At 34.8% G+C, this 19809-nt stretch overlaps 1 protein-coding gene across 1 annotated transcript; it reads left to right on the top strand.

Annotated features, from left to right (window-relative positions):
- The first annotated feature begins 1424 nt into the window (after positions 1–1424).
- Positions 1425–17897, top strand: LOC137390820 (EF-hand calcium-binding domain-containing protein 12-like). The gene is made up of 10 exons (XM_068077136.1): positions 1425–1770; positions 3547–3755; positions 3981–4140; positions 4671–4873; positions 8599–8758; positions 12455–12723; positions 13560–13812; positions 13987–14119; positions 16925–17107; positions 17534–17897. Exons 1-10 carry the CDS (start codon positions 1425–1427, stop codon positions 17895–17897), a joined length of 2280 nt encoding a protein of 759 aa, XP_067933237.1.
- The last annotated feature ends 1912 nt before the right edge of the window (positions 17898–19809 follow it).

Raw genomic sequence — 19809 nt, forward strand, 5'->3', positions numbered from 1 at the left:
CTAGCAGTTGATGGAATAAAGCACACACGCACACAATCGGTGAATGACTAACTTTTATCAGAGCACTCGTTCTGAGTTTTCTGCATGCTAAATCATTATGGGTAAATATGATAACAGACTAGACTAACAGCAGATGTTCTTTCTCAGCGAGCAAAGAAATCAACTTCTCACTGATTGTGACCAATAAATTAGAAGCCCACCATTCCTAGAGTGAACCGGTCTGACTAATATAAGCTCCACTACAGTTCAGCTGCAAGATTTTCCAGCATCAAAGCCAATATAGCACATTCAAACAGTTGTGAAATACTGAATAATTATCCTAAAAATAAAAGTATAAAAAAGAGCCCAGAACGTTTGAAAAATTACACTCCTTCATTTGCGTAGCTAATGAATCACATACTCAGCTATGCTGGAAAAATGTTTTTTTTTTCTGAAACCAGAAAAACAAATATGGTTGATACAGCTTAGCCATGATAATCAGGCTCATTCAAACAAATACGTTTCTAGGGGGTCTTTTTGATGGTCTTGAATAACTCAACCATAAATAAACAAGTACATGTAGAAATGTAAGTGGATGGTATTGCATCTTCTGCAAGTTGTTTTCTAGAGAAGCCTGCCAGATCCAATACTCTATTATTGTAGTCATGATTCACCTGACAATCTTTAAAGGTTTACTGTTTTTAAATTTTATGTTGACAAATTATTACAATGTTATTATACTAGAATCTCCTATAAAAGCAAGAAACGACTTATCTGTGAGCAATATTTCTCTCACTAGTGTTAACAGCGAGAAATGGTGGTGCTGGATGGTTTTACCTTTCAACAAATGACAGTTACTAATAGACAATTAATTATAGATTGTAGATTTACATTCATTCTCTTTTGTTTTTATATTTTTCTGACTTCTTTTATTTAAGATGCGAAGACGATTCCAAGTGTTATAGTTTTCAAATTTAAAAAAAAATTGATGACAGATTTAAAACATTAATACATGCAAATGTCTTTCCAAGAAAACTAGTTGCCAACCTTGTCTTATATGTTTGTGTTTGTTTTGAGGCATAGTGGTTAACTATAGGTCAGGGCGTCAGGTCAAGAGGCTCAACTCTGTGATTCATGTCAGGTTTGCCCAAAGCATCTGATAGTCAACAGGTAGTTAAGACCTATATCAGACAAGTGTCTGTTACTCAACAGACAGATGATATATATATAAGACATGTGTCTGATACTCAACAGACAGTTGATATATATCAGACAGATGTCTGATATTCTTACCATTCAGTTTTGTTAGACTCAGCTCAATTGTTTTCATTCTTTTGCAGAACAAACTTGCTTCTTTCACCACGAACACATTTGTTCATCAACTTCAATAGTTGACAATATAAAATTACACTTCATAAAGTTCATGAAATAATATTTCATACACGATGCCGATGCTTGCCAATGCCAATTCAGTGGCTGCCAATCTTGAAATGGCCGCTAGAGAAGAAAAGGTCAAAGCAGAGCAAGAGATGGTTGAAAGCAGGACAGGTTTAGGAGAAATGCCAGATGGGGCTCTTACAGACTTTGGCTTCGCTATGGGCCGATTGCATGACCCGTGCAACTTTGACCACATAACCCTAGAAGAGATGGTTGGGCGATATCATGTCAGAGACTTAGCTAAAAGCAAACTTTTCCGAATTGCACAAAAAATATTTGGAGATAAACTGGATTCCAACTTTCGTATTCGAACTCGCAAGTTCAACCTTGCTGGCCTAAAGACCGGAAAAGCAGGTAAGTTTAAAGAAACATGTTGGCTAAGTCTTTTTTGTTTTATAAATATTTCTCAAAATTTGTCGGTCTGTGTATTCGTTGTTGTGTATGTACATCTATAACTATTAAAATCTTGAATTTAAAATTCGGCACTCTGATGGATTTGAACTCACAGATATTGTTACCGCAAGTATGAAATCCAGGTGCTTTACCACTGAGCTATACAAGGCGTAATCGTTTCAGACGTTATCATATACTGTACAGCATATTCACACACTAATTATTTTAGCACTGCGTCCACGCGTCATGATGCCCCTGTTGAGAAATATTTTGGAACCTAAGTACATATATGCAACACAATGCTTCCTCGTATTTTTTTCATTAGGGCTAATTTGTTCCAACCCACGATATCAACAATAATCTATCTTGAACTTGAAATTTGGCAATCTGTGTACTGATTATATACATTATTAAAAGTTATACGCTGCTTGCCATGGCTAGTTCAGCGTTATCCGTTATGGTAAAAGCCGATAAGCAAATGGATAAATGATAAAATTTTAGTTCAAAGTTTGAAGTTTACTAAAATACATACTAAAACTTCTTTCAAGTATGTGTTTAGTACGCTAAGTTCATTTAAGTTAGTTAAAGTGTTCACGTTAAACGTCTGTCTGGAAGGTAAGAACTCTCCATGTAGTCCATTGTAATGTTATATTATCTTGCAGATGATAACCACAAAATGCACTAAAGTCATTGTAGGTACCGATGGTTGCTAAGGTTAACATATTGTTTGTTTACTATTTTTTAATGATGATGATGATGATTCTGATGATTTTTACCAGAAGGTGATTACATTATATAATTGTTATGGGTTTCTATACCACTCTATGTACGTCTATAGCCTACGATATTTTCGCATGCCAACACTGGCCTGCGAAAATTGGCATGCCAGTTTTTGTATGCCAACACTGAAACAAACTAAAATCATATAATTGTAAGCCAAATAATTTTTCATTGTAATCGTAACAAACAGACTATATTTAGCCATTACTTGCTCATGATTTCACATTTACATTAAACACCTTTAAGTTTTTATTTTTCCTCCTAATTTATTTCAACGAAACACTTTTTTTAAGTTATGAAGTTTGAAAGTTGCAGTTGTTTGACAAAGTTTGAAAACCTTTACAGTTGTTTATATTTTCTCTCTTAATTTATTTCAACAACACAAAACACTTCTCTCATGATATGTAGTTTGAAAGTTAGAATGGCAAATGTTGTTATATGTTAAATACAAATCAATTTTCTGTCCAAAGACTTTTTATTACACGGGCAACGCCGGGTAGTACAGCTAGTACATATATATGTATGTATATATACATTGTATATATACATTGTATATACATTGTATATATACATTGTATATATATACATTGCATATATACACTGTATATTTGCAATGTATATATGTATACTTCAGTAGCTGACAATTTAGAATTACACTTCACGAATTGAAGTACAATTTGTACTGAGGTGTGTATATATATACATGTATATATATATGTATATATATACATATAATTATATACATGTATATGTATATATATATACATACATATATATATATTATATATATATATATATATACATGTATATATATATATGTATATATATACATGTATATATATGTACATTGTATATATATACATGTATATGTATATATATTGTTAACAATCTGTCTAAGAAATAAACTCTGACTGCATAATTTATCATGAAACAGTATTCAGCTGAATATGTTTGCAGTGATAAGCGGGATGGTGCCAGACGGTTCCAAGTTACCTAAAATGGGTAAGACGCTGGAAGCAGAGGAGGATGATGATGACGATGATCTGGTAGACATGAATGATTTGCGCCTCAGACAGAAAAGCAATTTCAAGACTGGAGAACCGAAAGTTGCAGTTTCAAAAGATGACTTTCCTTCTGATGATGCCATTGCTGAGTACAATTCTTGGGTAGGCCTTAAATTGGTTCATAAAATGGGAGAATTTCTTTTCCTGCCAGATTTTCACCTACATCGTATTCAGGTCTATAGGCGTATTTATTAATCTACAGTTTTGCCACCGTTATGTTACCATTTTGACCTACACTTGTCAATATTACCTCATGTATTGCTTACTGATCCATCCCTATAGACAGTTGGTCATATATAGTAATCAAATGGCTACTGGTACTTTTAGCTTGAGAAACGAAAGGAACTTCGAGACAACATCAACTCTATTGGTCTAAATGAGAGTTGGTTAAAAAACAAAGAAGATAAAACAGAAATGGAAGCGCTTTTGTATGAACAGCTGCTCAAGGAGAAATTTTCAGCTGTCCTGTCTGAACGAGAGAGGGTATGTTTTGACTTTTTCGTGTGTAAAACATGTGCGACTACAGAGGGATATTTGCCTGTTTATATTGTTTTTCCAATACATAAGTTCATTGTGTTATTTCTGGCAGCAAATTGCAGGTAAGTTATTACAGGAAACAGTGTGACATCCTTAGTCACTAGTACCGTCATCTATATTGGGGAGGTATATACATGTATATACCCTCTCCAATATCTTCATTGAGGATGCAGATTTCAAGCTCTAAGGAGCCACATGAAATGTTGTGGTGCAACATTATTTTATGAAATGATAGCTGTATACTAGTAGTGATACTAAATTCCTGTATTATACTAACACGGTACTAGGTGATAAGACTATTCAATATAATCAAAAACTAGGAGACTGTTGCGAACACTTTACATAGCAATAAAAAAGTGTTGTTCATTTATTTGATAGTATATACTTTAGACTGAGAGTCAACTGCTTCCGCATTCTCATCTACAGAGTTGGGCACCTCTAGGTCTCTCCAACTATCTTGGTCTGGTTTATAGGAACTAGCTGAGGCAGAGGCGAAAGCCGAGGCTGAGAGGTTGGCTTGTCTTACTATTCCTAGAATTAGACGACCTTCACCTATTGCTATTCGCAAACTTGATACCTTTTTACGGACCAATAAACTTCGACTGGTGGATATATTCTCCGCAATGGACAAGGACAAAAACTGGCATCTTAGCAGAGATGAATTCAGAAATGCTGTAGAAAAGGTATGGTAAGCTAGGAGAGGAGTAGACCCTGCCTTGGTGTTAAGCTAGGAGGAGAGTAGACCCTACCCTAGTGTTAAGGTAGGAGGGGTGTAGACCCTGCCCTAGTGTTAAGGTAGGAAGTTAGTAGACCTTGCTCTAGTGTTAAGCTAGGAGGGGAGTAGACCCTACCCTAGTGTTAAACTAAGAGGGGAGTAGACCCTACCCTAGTGTTAAGGTAGGAGGTTAATAGACCCTGCTCTAGTGTTAAGCTAGGAGGGGAGTAGACCCTATCCTAGTGTTAAGGTAGGAGGTTAGTAGACCTTGCTCTAGTGTTAAGCTAGGAGGAGAGTAGACCCTACCCTAGTGTTAAGGTAGGAGGTTAATAGACCCTGCTCTAGTGTTAAGCTAGGAGGGGAGTAGACCCTACCCTAGTGTTAAGGTAGGAGGTTAGTAGACCTTGCTCTAGTGTTAAACTAAGAGAATAGTAGACCCTGCCTTGGTGTTAAGCTAGGAGGGGAGTAGACCCTACCCTAGTGTTAAGGTAGGAGGTTAATAGACTCTGCCCTAGTCTCCTTTACTCACCCTTCGTTTGATAAGGCATAATTAGAGCAGGAGTTATGTACTCCAGCTTTAGTATAAATGCTACATGTACAATTGTTACATCTACTGCTTACTTATATCAATGTAATGTAAACAACCTTATATGTAAACAACCTTGCTAACATTTAGTTTAAAAGAAAAATCACAAATGGTAGATATTGAGAAAAAAGCAGGCAACTCCATATTAGGTATAGTATTTGACAAAAGATGTATATTCAAACCTTTGCTATGCATTTTGAAGCTCTCAATTGTTGGAGTAAATATTCTTATAAGAGTATATTATATTTCGTTTGATTTGTTCTACAGCTCTAATACTTAACTGTCGTTATATATTCCATTACAACAAATGTGTTGTATAAGAAATGTAAAAAAATTATTGTAATAAATTAAATAAATTTACCTTAGTATCAGCTGTGTTGAGGTGTAGCCATGGTGATACGAGAGATGGATGATGCATAGATTGAGGTTCTGATAGAGACATAGAGATAGTCTAACATAGATTGTGAACATAAAATTCACAAAAATTATTTATATATTTTGTTTTCGTATTGGATATCGTTTGCATTTTATTTTAAATTATTACAGACAGTCCCCAGTTTTACTTGCTTCAGACTCTTTTTTGCACCACTTTCGATTTCTTCCTCTGACCACTGCTGGACGACTTGGTAATGTTTGTTAAGAATTGATCCGTCGTTGTTTGCTCACATTTTTCATAAATAATGGTTTTAATGAAATCATCAGAAAAACACCTTCTTTTGTTCACCACTATTACCACTTGCACAAGTTTTCTTTGGATTTGCTCATGTTAAAACTACAAAAGGAATATATGAAATACTTTTTAATATTATTTGATCACCTTAAGTTAGAAATGACTTTGTATGTCATACGTCACGTGTTAAAAAATTCCCAATTGAAAGGATCACAAGTAGACGTTTGACTGTATTTACATGAGTCATTGTAAGATTGCTGTTCATCAGCTGCATCATATCGCTGACCTTGTATGGATTACTGTTTCTAGTTATTGCATCAACAAGAAAAGGTATAATGGTGCTGCATTGCATGGTTTTGTGTTTGCATTTATAATTTCCTGTCTGATTTAAGCAAACTCCTACGTTTTACCTGCTTGCATTATCTATGTACTTACCAGGTACTCAGGCTAACTCGTACTCAGGGTATCTTGCTGGCTTTTTATCTTTACAATGTTAATATTCGAGTTCGCATTCTGTCTTTGTTGAAGGTCATTAATCATTCCCTTGTGACCTTGTCAATGTCAACCAAGTCTTGTGATTTTTGCCTTTGAGCTTTCTTTTGATCATCTCCATCTAATTATGCATCTTTATATTAACTATTTGATTCGATTAAATATTTAATTGTTTATAATATTTGTATTTACAGTTATAAAATATCATCAATGCATATTTTCTCGATTTCTCATTCATACATTCTTTATTGCTTGCCTATAGACTCTCTGTTTTTCACTCATACACTCTCTGTATTTCACTCGTGTACTCTTTGTTTTTCACTCATATACTCTCTGTATTTCACTCGTATACTCTCTGTTTTTCACTCATACACTCTCTGTATTTCACTCATAAACTCGCTGATTCTCACTCATATACTCTCCATTTCTCACTCATAAACTCGCTGTATCTCACTCATATACTCTCTGTATCTCACTCATAAACTCTCCATTTCTCACTCATAAACTCGCTGTATCTCACTCATATACTCTCTGTATCTCACTCATAAACTCTCCATTTCTCACTCATAAACTCGCTGTATCTCACTCATACACTCTCTGTATTTCACTCATAAACTCGCTGATTCTCACTCATATACTCTCCATTTCTCACTCATAAACTCGCTGTATCTCACTCATATACTCTCTGTATCTCACTCATAAACTCTCCATTTCTCACTCATAAACTCGCTGTATCTCACTCATATACTCTCTGTATCTCACTCATATACTCTCCATTTCTCGCTCATATACTCTCTGTTTCTCACTCATATACTCTCCGTTTCTCACTCATATACTCACTGTTTCTCACTCATAAACTCTCCCTTTCTCACTCATATACTCTCCGTTTTTCACTCATATACTCGCTGTTTCTCTCTTGTATAATCTCTGTTTTTCACTCTTATTCATCCTGTTTACCACTCACATTTTTCTACCTCTCAATGATGCACTTTTTGCTTAGTATTCCACTACATTTGGTTTATCAGCTGCATGATATTTTGCAAAACTTTCATTTTTAAGGTTCAATAAAACTGCATTGTTTATCACAAATCAACAATTCAAGCATTTTTATATAATAATTTGTTGCTAAACAAAAGCATGCTACCTCGAAACCTTTTTTTGTCCTGCTTTGTACATTTTAGTGGTAGGCTTTTGTGGTACACTCTGGTAACACACTTTGGTAGTACACCTTGGTGATACACCTTGGAGATACACTTTGGTGGTACACCTTGATGGTACATTTTGGTGGTACACTTTGGTAATACACCTTGGTGGGGTAATATGTAGAAGCCTCTGCAACAATCAAATTTTTTATTGCTTGACCATCAAAGGTAAATACTTCTGCCAAACGAAGGTGTAGAGAGTTGATTATATAAAGTGAGATGAAAGCCCATGCGTAGTCTAGGAAAATCAACATCCACGCAGAGCATGAGGATTTGTAGGCAATGCATAAAGGCCAATGAACAGTTTGTGAAGACCCTGAGTAGCCTATGACTACATTGACTGTCCAAGTGCAGGTCTGGATGGCCTATGACCGTACCTGGATTCTCATTGACTGCCCAATTGCATTGACTGCTCATTGACTGTCCAAGTGCATTCAATGAGAGTCCAGGTTTGGATGGCCTATGACCATACCTGGACTCTCATTGACATTCAAAGTGTATTGACAGCTCATTGACTGCCCAAGTGCAGTCAATGAGAGTCCAGGTACGGTCTACAAGATATATCTAAAAGTACATCACAATGAGTGCCCATGAGAATCTATGATTGCCTACAGATGGTCTTTGAGTACCTATAGATAGTCCTGTTAGGTGTAATATTATATGATATTTTTAGCATATACCGTAATACAAATATTTGCTCTGACCTTGTGTCTGTTAACTTGAGATATAATCTATATGCACAGTATGGAATGGACATCTCAGCCTCTCTTCTCGAGGACCTCATCACTACTCTAGATGTAGATCAGAGTGGTGAGGTGAGCTACAAAGAACTGGTGAAAGGTCTTGAGCTCTATCAGCGTGAAAAGAGAGATGTTATGAAAAAGGGGTTGCCCATGCCTCAAGGTCAGCATATGATGACTGATTAGGATATCAGGACACAAACTTTTATAGCCCCTTTTATCACTAATAATGAGTTTGTAGAGCCCCTTTTACCACAAACCATAAATTTGTAGAGCCCCTTTCACCACTAACCAAGAGTTTGTAGAGCCCCTTTCACCACAAACCAAAACTTTGTAGAGCCCTTTTACCACTAACAATGAGTTTGTAGAGCCCTTTTATCACTAACCATGAGTTTGTAGAGCCCCTTTTACCACTAACCAAGAGTTTGTAGAGCCCCTTTTACCACTAACCAAAACTTTGTAGAGCCCTTTTACTACTAACAATGAGTTTGTAGAGCCCTTTTATCACTAACCATGAGTTTGTAGAGCCCCTTTTACCACTAACCAAGAGTTTGTAGAGCCCCTTTCACCACAAACCACAAGTTTGTAGAGCCACTTTTACTACTAACCATGAGTTTGTAGAGCCCCTTTTACCACTAACCATGAGTTTGTAGAGCCCCTTTTACTACTAACCATGAGTTTGTAGAGCCCTTTTACCACTAACCATGAGTTTGTAGAGCCCCTTTTACTACTAACCACGAGTTTTTAGAGCCACTTTTACCACTAACTATGAGTTTGCATAGCTCTTTTACCACTAACCAAAGAGTTTGTAGAGCCCCTTTTACCATTAACGCAGAGATAAATTATCTCTAATCTTTTTTGAAATTTTTATCTTCACTATTTAATCAACATTAAATTTTGCATGAGATGCTTGTGAAAATCTTCATACAAATTTGAGTTTAGTTATACTATGTGAAAAATATCAAACAATGCGTTGCATTTTGCTATTGTCGTCCCTTGTTGCATGTATAGAAATCAGTAGCCTATTATATCTCTTCAGGTTAAACGATTTTTGGATATTGATACCGGCCTGTCTAATGTTTTTTTTTACAACAGAAAAAATTTAAATAGGGAAGAATAGAAGCTACAGTGTGCATATAAATAATACTATAAGAAAAATCTAAGTAATAGATACAGTAAACAAAAACCAGGTAAAGATTTAAATTGTGGTTTTCTAAAAGAGTTAGCATGGGTAAGATCTTTTATTACAAGAATTGCCAATTTTTGAAACCTTCCAATAAGATTTGACTGAAACTATCCCTTAACATGTAATTTTACAAATTAAAGCTTTTTATTTTCATAATCTCCACATTTAATCCTACCTTAAACTGTACAATATAGAGAATATTAACTTAAAAATGAAATTAAAATAAGTTTTTGTTGATCGTTGAAGTTTTGATGGTAATGCATTTGGACGTACTATTCGGTTTTATCGTTGTTGTTTTTTGGATAATGATAAAATGAAACTTCAAAAAATGTTCTCAGATTAAAGTAAAACAACTTTTGTTACAGTTTAAACCTAATTTGCAAGCATTTTAATTTTAAATCAGCCGTCTTAGTGTTATTACAGCCTACAAAACAGTTTCAAACCGGTTATTAAAATTTGCTGAGATAGTAAAATTGTTATAATTACCTCACTACTCCATCCAGACAAAATTTTAGTACAATAGAAAGTTTGATATTTTTAGCAAATATTTACAACAATAATTGGTATTGAAATACCGGCGTTACAAAAGAATTTACCTTCTGAACATGACACTCTAATTTAACTATGATTATCATGCCATCTGCGCTGATTTAAGATTATATTGGTCTCCAACGTTATCATTGAAAAAACAGACTTATATACTTATTTGCACAATAGAATATACAAAACATTGTAGAATAGATCATTGTGACCTGCTCTGTTGGTTATTATGACATAGATAGGCTTTATGCCTTTTATTAATATAGCAATACTGATGAGTGTATGTACGAGCAAGGACGATCGTCACAGTCGTTACTTTTTAGCGTACGTTTACTACGTTTCCGTGGCGGTTTGTGATGACCACTAATACCTAGATTGACAGTAAATTTTGATTTAAAATTGAGTTTTTGTGTAATATTCTGTAAACCGTGTGTTTGTCTCACAATAATAATTACTTTAAAGTGCTTTTAAAATATTCTTGTCAGTTGTTGTTTTCTTGCTAACTAATGAAAGGTAGTAAATACGTGTAGTAAGATAGTAAATAGCAATAAAGCAAACAATAATAAAAACCGATTAATTTTGTTATTAACAACATGAATACAAATATTACATACTTTTTAAACAATAATGTTTTTACTTTTAAATAAAAATAAATAGTATTTTTTAAATATAATATATAACAAAATTTCATATTTTTAATATGTAACGTGTTAGGCCTTACATTATATTAAAATTTTATTTGATTTTAAATTAATTTTTACATTTACTATATAAATAGTAATTATTATATTATTTATAAATATGAAACAATAGTATTAATAGTAGCTATATTATTGCTAATTAATAATTAATACAAATACTATGACTCCACATTAAAATATCATCTTGGCTCAGATTGCAACTGCTGTTAGTAAACAATTATAGTTCATATTCTATAAAATCTTAATTATTAGTGTTTCAAATGTTAGTTATCAACAATTTAACCACATGAAGAGTTGCTAACTTTCAGTTAGTGGAAATTAGTAAAAAACTAAATTTTAAATATCATACATGAAATATAGATGGCTTTAATGACTGCAGCATCTGTATATTGATGCAATTTTATTTGAATTAAATCTCTTTTAATTTAATAATAGATATGGGGTTAATTTCTATACATCAAATAGACAATAATGTTTTACTTAGATTGGTTTAGGAACAGAGTACTATAATAGCTATGCTGGCTACTTGGTATAATACGCTACTGGTGCAACTAACATAACATCAATAGGCCTTTAAAATGCCACCTAGGTTGAAAGAAAGCAAAAGTTACCAAAAGCTTTGCAAAGAACAGGAAGAATAAGTTGAAAACAACACTCTATGGTGTCATAATTATTCTTACAATATGACTGAGGCAAAGAGACCAGCTGAGAAATGAAGTATGCAAGACACCAAAACAGTGTATCATATTCTTGCAAGTCAGTAACCATAGGGTGTCACATCATGTTGTGCTAACGAGCTCATTAACTTCTTATGATCTCTCGTGTTGTCCTTGAGTCGCATGCATTTGCATCCCGATGAGGTGTCACAAAATTGTCAATATATAATGGACCAATAAGCTGAATTAAAATATTTTATAGTTTTATAAGATAAGATGTTGTATTATGACATACTCAAATTTGAGAATGTTTTAAAACCGAAAAATTCACCAAATTTTATGCAAGATTCTCATAATAAAAAATCTTACTTGTATATACAATGGATGCATATAGCATTGATCAAAATAGACAGTATTCCGGTCTCTGTTTTTGTATACGACGAGTTGTTCTGCTGACCTTCATATATATTAATAAGTCTCATGTGTTTCATCGTGTATGTATCAGTGTGTGTGCCTGTCTGTTAGTCTGCGTATACACGAGACATTTCTAAATATGATTAGTAGATTTTGTTCCAACTCCCCACGTATATGCTTCTTGCTTTCTGTTAGGTTACTAAAATATTTGGCTTTTAAACTCCGTCTGGTTTTTGAGTCTCTTAAAACATCCAGATATAGACCCAAATTCTTTTGGGTTTATATCTGGGTCTTTTGGGTCTTAAACACCCAAATCCCGGACAAAGTCATGAAAGTTGTAATTATTTTTTGCTTTACTGTAGATGATGTAGAAGAGGAGCCTCTTGAAACACGTAATTCATCTCCTTATAAAAGTGGCCCAAGTTCACGGCAGACGAGTGGTAAGGCCTCACCTACTCGATCCGGTAAGCCAGCCTCAGCCACAAGACAGCCAAGTCGAGGTAGTTCCGCTTCAACTCTCTTAGCGACTCCTGATATTGACATTCAGGAAAGCAAACTTGTCCTTTCTTCTCAAGAACAGCAAATTGATCTCAGAAAAAGGGATAAAAACTTTCTCCGTTATTCCGGAAAGGTAGATATTCTTCTACACATACATAAGTTAGGAAAATAATAAAACCAGCTGGATGAATTCAGAAGAGCTGATGACAGGTTAATTGTAATTGGCTGCCACTGTGAGTCAGCTCGCTGATGCATGTTTGCGTGTAACAAGGACTTATCTAATTTTGGCTACTTCAATTTTAACAATTTTTTCTGGCGTTTCTTTTTGTTGTAAAGTATAATTTTGCAGTGCCAACAAATGTTCGAAAAATAATAACCATCAGCAATTTACCACTAGTGTTACTGCTACTGTGTTTCATTTAGTATTTAGCATGTTTTCAGGGCCTTCTTTGTCACACCTATTTTTAAAAGCTTTATTAAGTGCATTTTTAAACTTTAGTTTTTGTCCTGGATAAGCTCGGCTTCGATTTCATGGCGAAACTGCAAACAACTGCGGCTGTCCTTCATCTTAGCTTGATATCATGCCAAAAGTTAAAGGTAACATCAATGTAAGTTTTCAAATGCTGTATGTCAGCATTGCCTCTGATGTCAATATTCAATATCAAATAACAAAAAGTAAAGATAATTGGTTACCAAAAGCTGGAGGATTCTGAAAACAAAGTTAAGTTGTGAAAAGCAAGTTAAGCTCTTTTGAAAATTTTTACGACTGGAAAAGGTCTTGCATGGCCTCTACAAAGCAGTTTCAGCCATCTTTTCTAAATATAATTAGTGGCTTGTTTTCAAACTGATTGTAACAGCTACATCAGTTTAGACTTGGCTCTTAAAAAGCGTTCTGTTCCAGTCCTAAAGCTATGTGTTTAGGCAATACAGAGTGAATACTCGAAAAGCTCGTCATTTTTCCTATTGTAGAGTAAATCTAAATCTCACTCTAAATTAATGGATCAGGCTAACTCCAGTCCTACTTCTCGAGCCCAATCCAAGATGGCGGTCTTTAAGACAGGCTACAAGCCTGTAGACGATCACTGCAAGCTGTCAAAGCTGGAAGGAGACACCGGTGCTATGGTTGATGCCTTCAGACAGCTCAAGCTAAAGGAGTACCACAGTATCATGCAGCTTTGTGATCATCAAGGAGTTGTTCTCTCTCGTCAACTCTTAGACAACGGTATTGCCTGTTAGACTAGATCATCTATTTTATGTCTGTTATAGACATTTACTGTATGGTGATATTAGACAGACTAATCAAAGCTGTTGCTGGCCTTCGGTTCAACCAGATCCACCAAAGGGCATCACTAGTAGTCTCTGGGGGTAGATTTGATAGTTTGCCATGCTATTGCAGTTTTGCTTCATCCTGGAGATAAGACAACAAAACAGATGTTAAAGCAAGGTATCCGACAGCCCGGTGCTAACCTTCCTCTCAGTTCTCACTTTGCTGAACCTCCTAAAAAACCTCGGACTCCCATTGAGCTCAGGTTCGTCTGCTTTGATCTTTTTATCGACATCGTGATGGCTGCAAGTATTAGTTTGGCTTTTATTCACTGTGCTTCAAATTGGTTCGGAGTTGCCTACTGCCGAAAATTTCGCATCCGATCGTTTTAACAATTTAGAGTTTAGACTAAATAGATCTTTCCAAGATTCATGATGTGACCCTCAAGACAATATTTGTTAAAGTAGATTCGCTTTCGGGTCAAGGCCACTTTTCAATTCATGTTTAGTCAACTAGTTGTACTAAAAGGTAATTATTTCATCATCCTCGTTCGAGCAGCCCATCCTTGGCATGTAACTGTTAATTTGAAGTCAAAAAGTCCAGCAGAAACAGTAGTGAATCGCTGTGGTACTTTTCATAGCAGTGACCCTTGCAGTTGTGTGCTGAATTTTTTTCACCTTTACTGAGGAGAGCTTAACTGAGTATGATCAATTCGGATCCATCAGCAGTGAGCATTTTTATAATGACAAATAATAGTCTCACAACGAATGCCTTTGCACTAATTTACCGAAGTGAAACGACATCGAATGGGTTCGAATTTTACCATTTCTATGATTCGAAAGGCAAGCGACTCCGAACTCATTCGAAGCATGGAAAATCATTGATTGAGATTGTTCCCTGGTTTCAGTGCATTGGAAAAAATACTATATATCTTTTATGAACTAATATTAAGCATATTATTGTCTGAATATTATTACTCTTGTAAATGGGATTGTAGAAGCTCTGTTGCGTATTCATACCTTGCGCTGACCAAATGTGTGTATTTATTAGCGTGTCCAGAAACGGATGCTCGCGGAATTTAGCAAGGTTTGATAGTAAATATTATCTCAGCCGCTAACCAATATGCTTGGTTTTGTAACCAACTTTTTCATCAGAATTTGCCACGATTTTACAATTGTAGAGGTACGTGTGCAGATTCAACGCTAAACTACGAATTATAATTTATAATTCGAGCAATCAACTAGTGCTTGCTGCTTCAATTGCAAATTTTTTTGACTTTGGCCGTAGTAGAAAGAAAAAATTACACAAAATAAATCTTGGCTGAAAAGCCTTAAACTAAAAAAACCATCTGCTTGAATCTACTTTGATAGGATGTTGTTATGAATTACTTGAGTATTTGTGTAATCAAGTATCAGAGGCATTCTGCTGAGTATAAACGACTCATCGTATTTTACCAAGTCCTTTGGACTGTGCACAGATTTCTTGCAAAAAGTTATTCAATAGCATTTTGATTACTCAGTTCACAAGCTCTGCTGTATTCTGTCTTTTCAGCGTTTTGCTTGTCTTTGTTTAGTATTTCTGTTCATGTTTGTCTTGCAATTTAGCTTTTCTTAGAAAGTCTAAAAATTCCCATATTAATCATTTTTCATTTTATATCATGTTGCTTTTCTTGTAAATAATATATTTTTCTATTTTGCAATTCATAGTTGCTCATATTTCTATGTTTGTATAAAAGAACCTTTATATGAATTAGTTTTGACTAGATGGAATTTCATCCTTAACATTTTCCAACGTAATCAATTGTTTCACTAACTGCCATGGATAGACATCAAGTCTTAATATTTTATTACTAGGTAAGTTACTTCTCCATCAATGAGTTATCGTATTCAAAAAATGAATATATCTTAGTTTAATTTTATTTTTTATAAGTTTGCCGCCAAACTGAGGCATTTAAATCAGATTCAGAAATATCAAACGCGCCTTCAATGTCATCATAGTTCCTTTTGTAAAAAAATCGTTTTGTGAACTGCTAAACAAAAACATAACAATTCTTTGATATAACCCAAACCTAATATGAAAATGTCTGTACATTGCTTCATCGATGTGTTTATTTGGCCTTTGGTTAGCTGCAAAAATTGGATAAATACAAACACGATTCACGCAAATAACAACAATTGAAATGCTGGATGTTTCAAATTTTTTTTCCAAAAAGCAACTGTAAAGTCCTACATATAGACAGGGTACATTTTAGCAAAAAAAGTTCAACTATTTATGGTTAGAGGTGGGACTCGCTTTTTATACTATTTATGGCTTTGCTAGATACTCAGCCTTTCTTATCTTTGCAACAACTTGTACAGGATAGTACGTGCCATTCACTGGTTCATGACATACATGGGACTATATAATGTCAATTTAGTACTAGGTCATTGCTGTATAATCAAGAGTCACATGCAGTTTTCATAAACCAAGAAAAATATATTCTAGCATAACATGGTATAAAATTATTTCATATAATATAATATAATAGCCTAGAGTAGAACACTGTAGAATAGACTACATTATAGCAGAAAATAGCCTGTGAACACAATATGAAATTGTTTTATATGGTATTCTATAATATAATATGCCATAATGTAACATACTACAAGAAAAATACTAAAATAAAATGAAAAGTAAAACAGTACAATAGCATAAAATATGAAAACTGTTTATTTTATTGGTGGCAAAAGTAACCAAATATAGCGCCTCATTTCAACGGCCGGCGTTATAACTAAAAATTGGTCATTTTTAAGAATATTTAGTTTCCAAGCAACTGTTTATCACTTCCATGATTATATTGTTAAATTACTTGATCATGAATAAGAAATTTAAAATCAATTATTTATTGTTTGGTAACTGTTTGTGGAATTGAATTAACTCTTGGTGAAACACTGGTAGTGCGTCATGTTTGGTATCTGTATCAACACAGAGTAAATGTATGACTTTCTATTTATTAAAAATAAATGACATAAGTGAATCGTTTCATTATTTATGGAAGACCAAAGAATGTTTTAGCGGCCGGTATTTACAGAAACAAAGGAAAGATAAAGAGAGGTCGAGATGGTCAGTTGCTGATCGATTACAAGCACAGATTTCCATCGCTGGCTGCATCTGCACCAGTCGCTAGTAAAGTTCAGTTGTCGACAGGCAAAGCTGCTGTGGCAAGGAAAGTTGACTGCTGGATGACGTTTGAAGAATATGAAGCGATGACACAGTAAGGAACATAATTTTTTGAATGACTTAGATTTCCTTGTTCGTCTAAAATAGCATTCATTATGCCACCTTTTAGAATTCAGTCAGTGTAGTCGCCTTATATGATACACCAGAGTAATTTTCAGCAAATTCTGTGAGCGTCTTTGAAGGTTTATAACAAGTTGCTAGTAGTTATTCAAAGCTAAACTCGTATAACATTTGCTTCCTTTTGTGATCATTAACACTTTAAAGCCTGGACCCGAGACCATTCGAGTAAGTACAGGATCAGCTCTATCGGCTAGCTGGCTCCTTTGCAAGCACAACACAAACTCGTATAGTATTCGGAGTTAATATCCTTTTATAGTTGTCAAATTTCTTTTTTTTTGGTTTTGTTGTACATTTTCGTTGGTTACTAAATTGCATTATTTTTTGGCATTTTATATTATAGGCCATTCTACAAAAAACGTTACGTCAGAATGGAACCAGATGAGAAAACAGCTGGGTTGACGTGGCCAGGTTACATGCTAGACAAAATGAGACTCTACTTGGACTCTGATTGTACCGCTGACCCTAGCAACTCCGTCTTTCACAGAAATAATCGTATTCCGCAATCATACCCAGGTTATGATAATGACCTCAACAACTGGCGAGTGTCTGATGCCGGTTATCTTTTACAAGGGCAGCTTCGAGATCCGAAGAAAAGTTACACTTCCAATAATCTTCAAGCTAAATTTGAACCTTCCTATAACTCGACTAATCACTTCCTGCATAAGAAAACAGATGGTCTTACCATGCATACAAAACACAGCTGAATGCAGTGTTATGAAAGTATGATAATTATAGCAAGGTTTATATAATCATGGTTTTCTGTTATTTTGATAAAGATGCATGCCTTTATCTGTTTGTTGTATATATGTATTAGTTATTTCTAGTCAATGGCAGTAGCAAACCTAGCAAACTAGCCAATGGCAGTAGCAAACCTAGCAAACTAACCAATGACAGTAGCAAGCCTAGCAAACTAGCCAATGGCAGTAGCAAACCTAGCAAACTAGCCAATGGCAGTAGCAAACCTAGCAAACTAGCCAATGGCAGTAGCGAACCTAGCAAATTATCCAATGGCAGCAGCGAAACTAGCAAGCGAGCCAATGGCAGTAGCAAACTTTTAGTTAATTGCACCAGTAACCTTGCAGTTGATTAAACTAGGAAGCAATTACAGTAGAAGCAGAGACAAGCAGGGAAGCTACAGGTAATTAGAGTAGCAAGCTTATAAATAACAGAGTCAATAACATAATCAGCTACATGTAAATACAGTAATAAACTTGCAGTTAATAACAGGGATAAAATTGTAGTTGTCTTGAAGTCCAGATGTAGTGAAGTTGTGCAAATAGAGAAAACTTGAGCCTGACTATTTTTTTTAAATTTAAAAAGGCCTTCAGTTGTACATCGACATTGAGCTTCAAGTTTCAACCATAAAATACTAAGGTGAGTTTTATGTCATGACTCGAATGTGCTCTGTTCTAAAAGCTTGATGAAAATGAAAGAATATGTCTGAGGTTCTAGGAAAGGTGCTTCTACTGGAATCTGGTACGGATAATTGTATAGATGGTCTCATATGATGATCAGTCGGTGATGACAAGGAGGCCTAAAAGAACCGCCTTAGGATTTATTGAGGGACAATGGGCCTTGCTATCAGTGTGCAAATATGGCCAAATTAATGAAAAAGGAAATGCCAACCACCTACTTGAAAAATAATGGGTGAATTGTACCACAAAACCGTAAAGATAATGGTTTCTTGATCTGTCAGATCGGCACCAAAAATGCTTTATTGCTGGTACTCATTTAAAGCTGATGGTCAAACTCCAGCTGAGACACTTTGCAACTATGTGACGCAGTTTTTACCTGGTGTGTCTGAACACTCAGATCATTCAACTTTTACACAACTAAGCCTTTTAAACCGGATGTCAGGGTCTATGTAAAACACATGAAAGCAGGATGCAGGACACCATCAAAAATTGATGAAGTGAGATCAAGTGTGTCTAACATAACAGTTAACATTGGGAATACAACTCGACAGACTGATGGCCTAGGAGTTTGTCACTCTAAAACGCTTGAGCCAGACATGATCAATATTCAGTTTATGTTTTGGGAACACGGTCTATCATATAGGGATTAGGGCTTGAGTATTGGCAAATTACGAGTATTTTCTAGTGGCAGTATAAAAGAAATTAGAGCGATCAAACCTTCCAAATGCTTAGATAATGATATATATGATATGTACTCGATAAGTGATAGTAGAGATCAGGGGGCTTGTGAATAGGGGCAAATTACACCATCTTCCCTTTTATTCTATATCTTGTACATTGCACTAGATGGTATTAAAGACAACCTTACACAAAATGTTAACAGATTTTATAAAAAAATATCAGTAATTTGCAATCTTTGGCGATAGTTTTTGATTTTTGAAGTGATTTGATTGCCAAGATATTTCAATATATAAACCACGGTAAAAATGCTCAGAAGAAAAATAAATTGAAAATGACATCACTATTTATTATCGTTGCAATAGTTGATATTGACTATTACTGTTAAGTTGAGGGTTATACATGTTTTTATTCTGTCAGTCTATTTGCAACAATAGACATCTCGATCACGCTTTCACTTGATCTGATCATTTTAAACCCGGTGGAGTTTTGTCGATTTTAAACTTGAAAATCCTAGAATTGA

This window comes from Watersipora subatra, chromosome 3, assembly GCF_963576615.1.
Source record: "Watersipora subatra chromosome 3, tzWatSuba1.1, whole genome shotgun sequence".
Lineage (NCBI taxonomy): Eukaryota > Metazoa > Bryozoa > Gymnolaemata > Cheilostomatida > Watersiporidae > Watersipora > Watersipora subatra.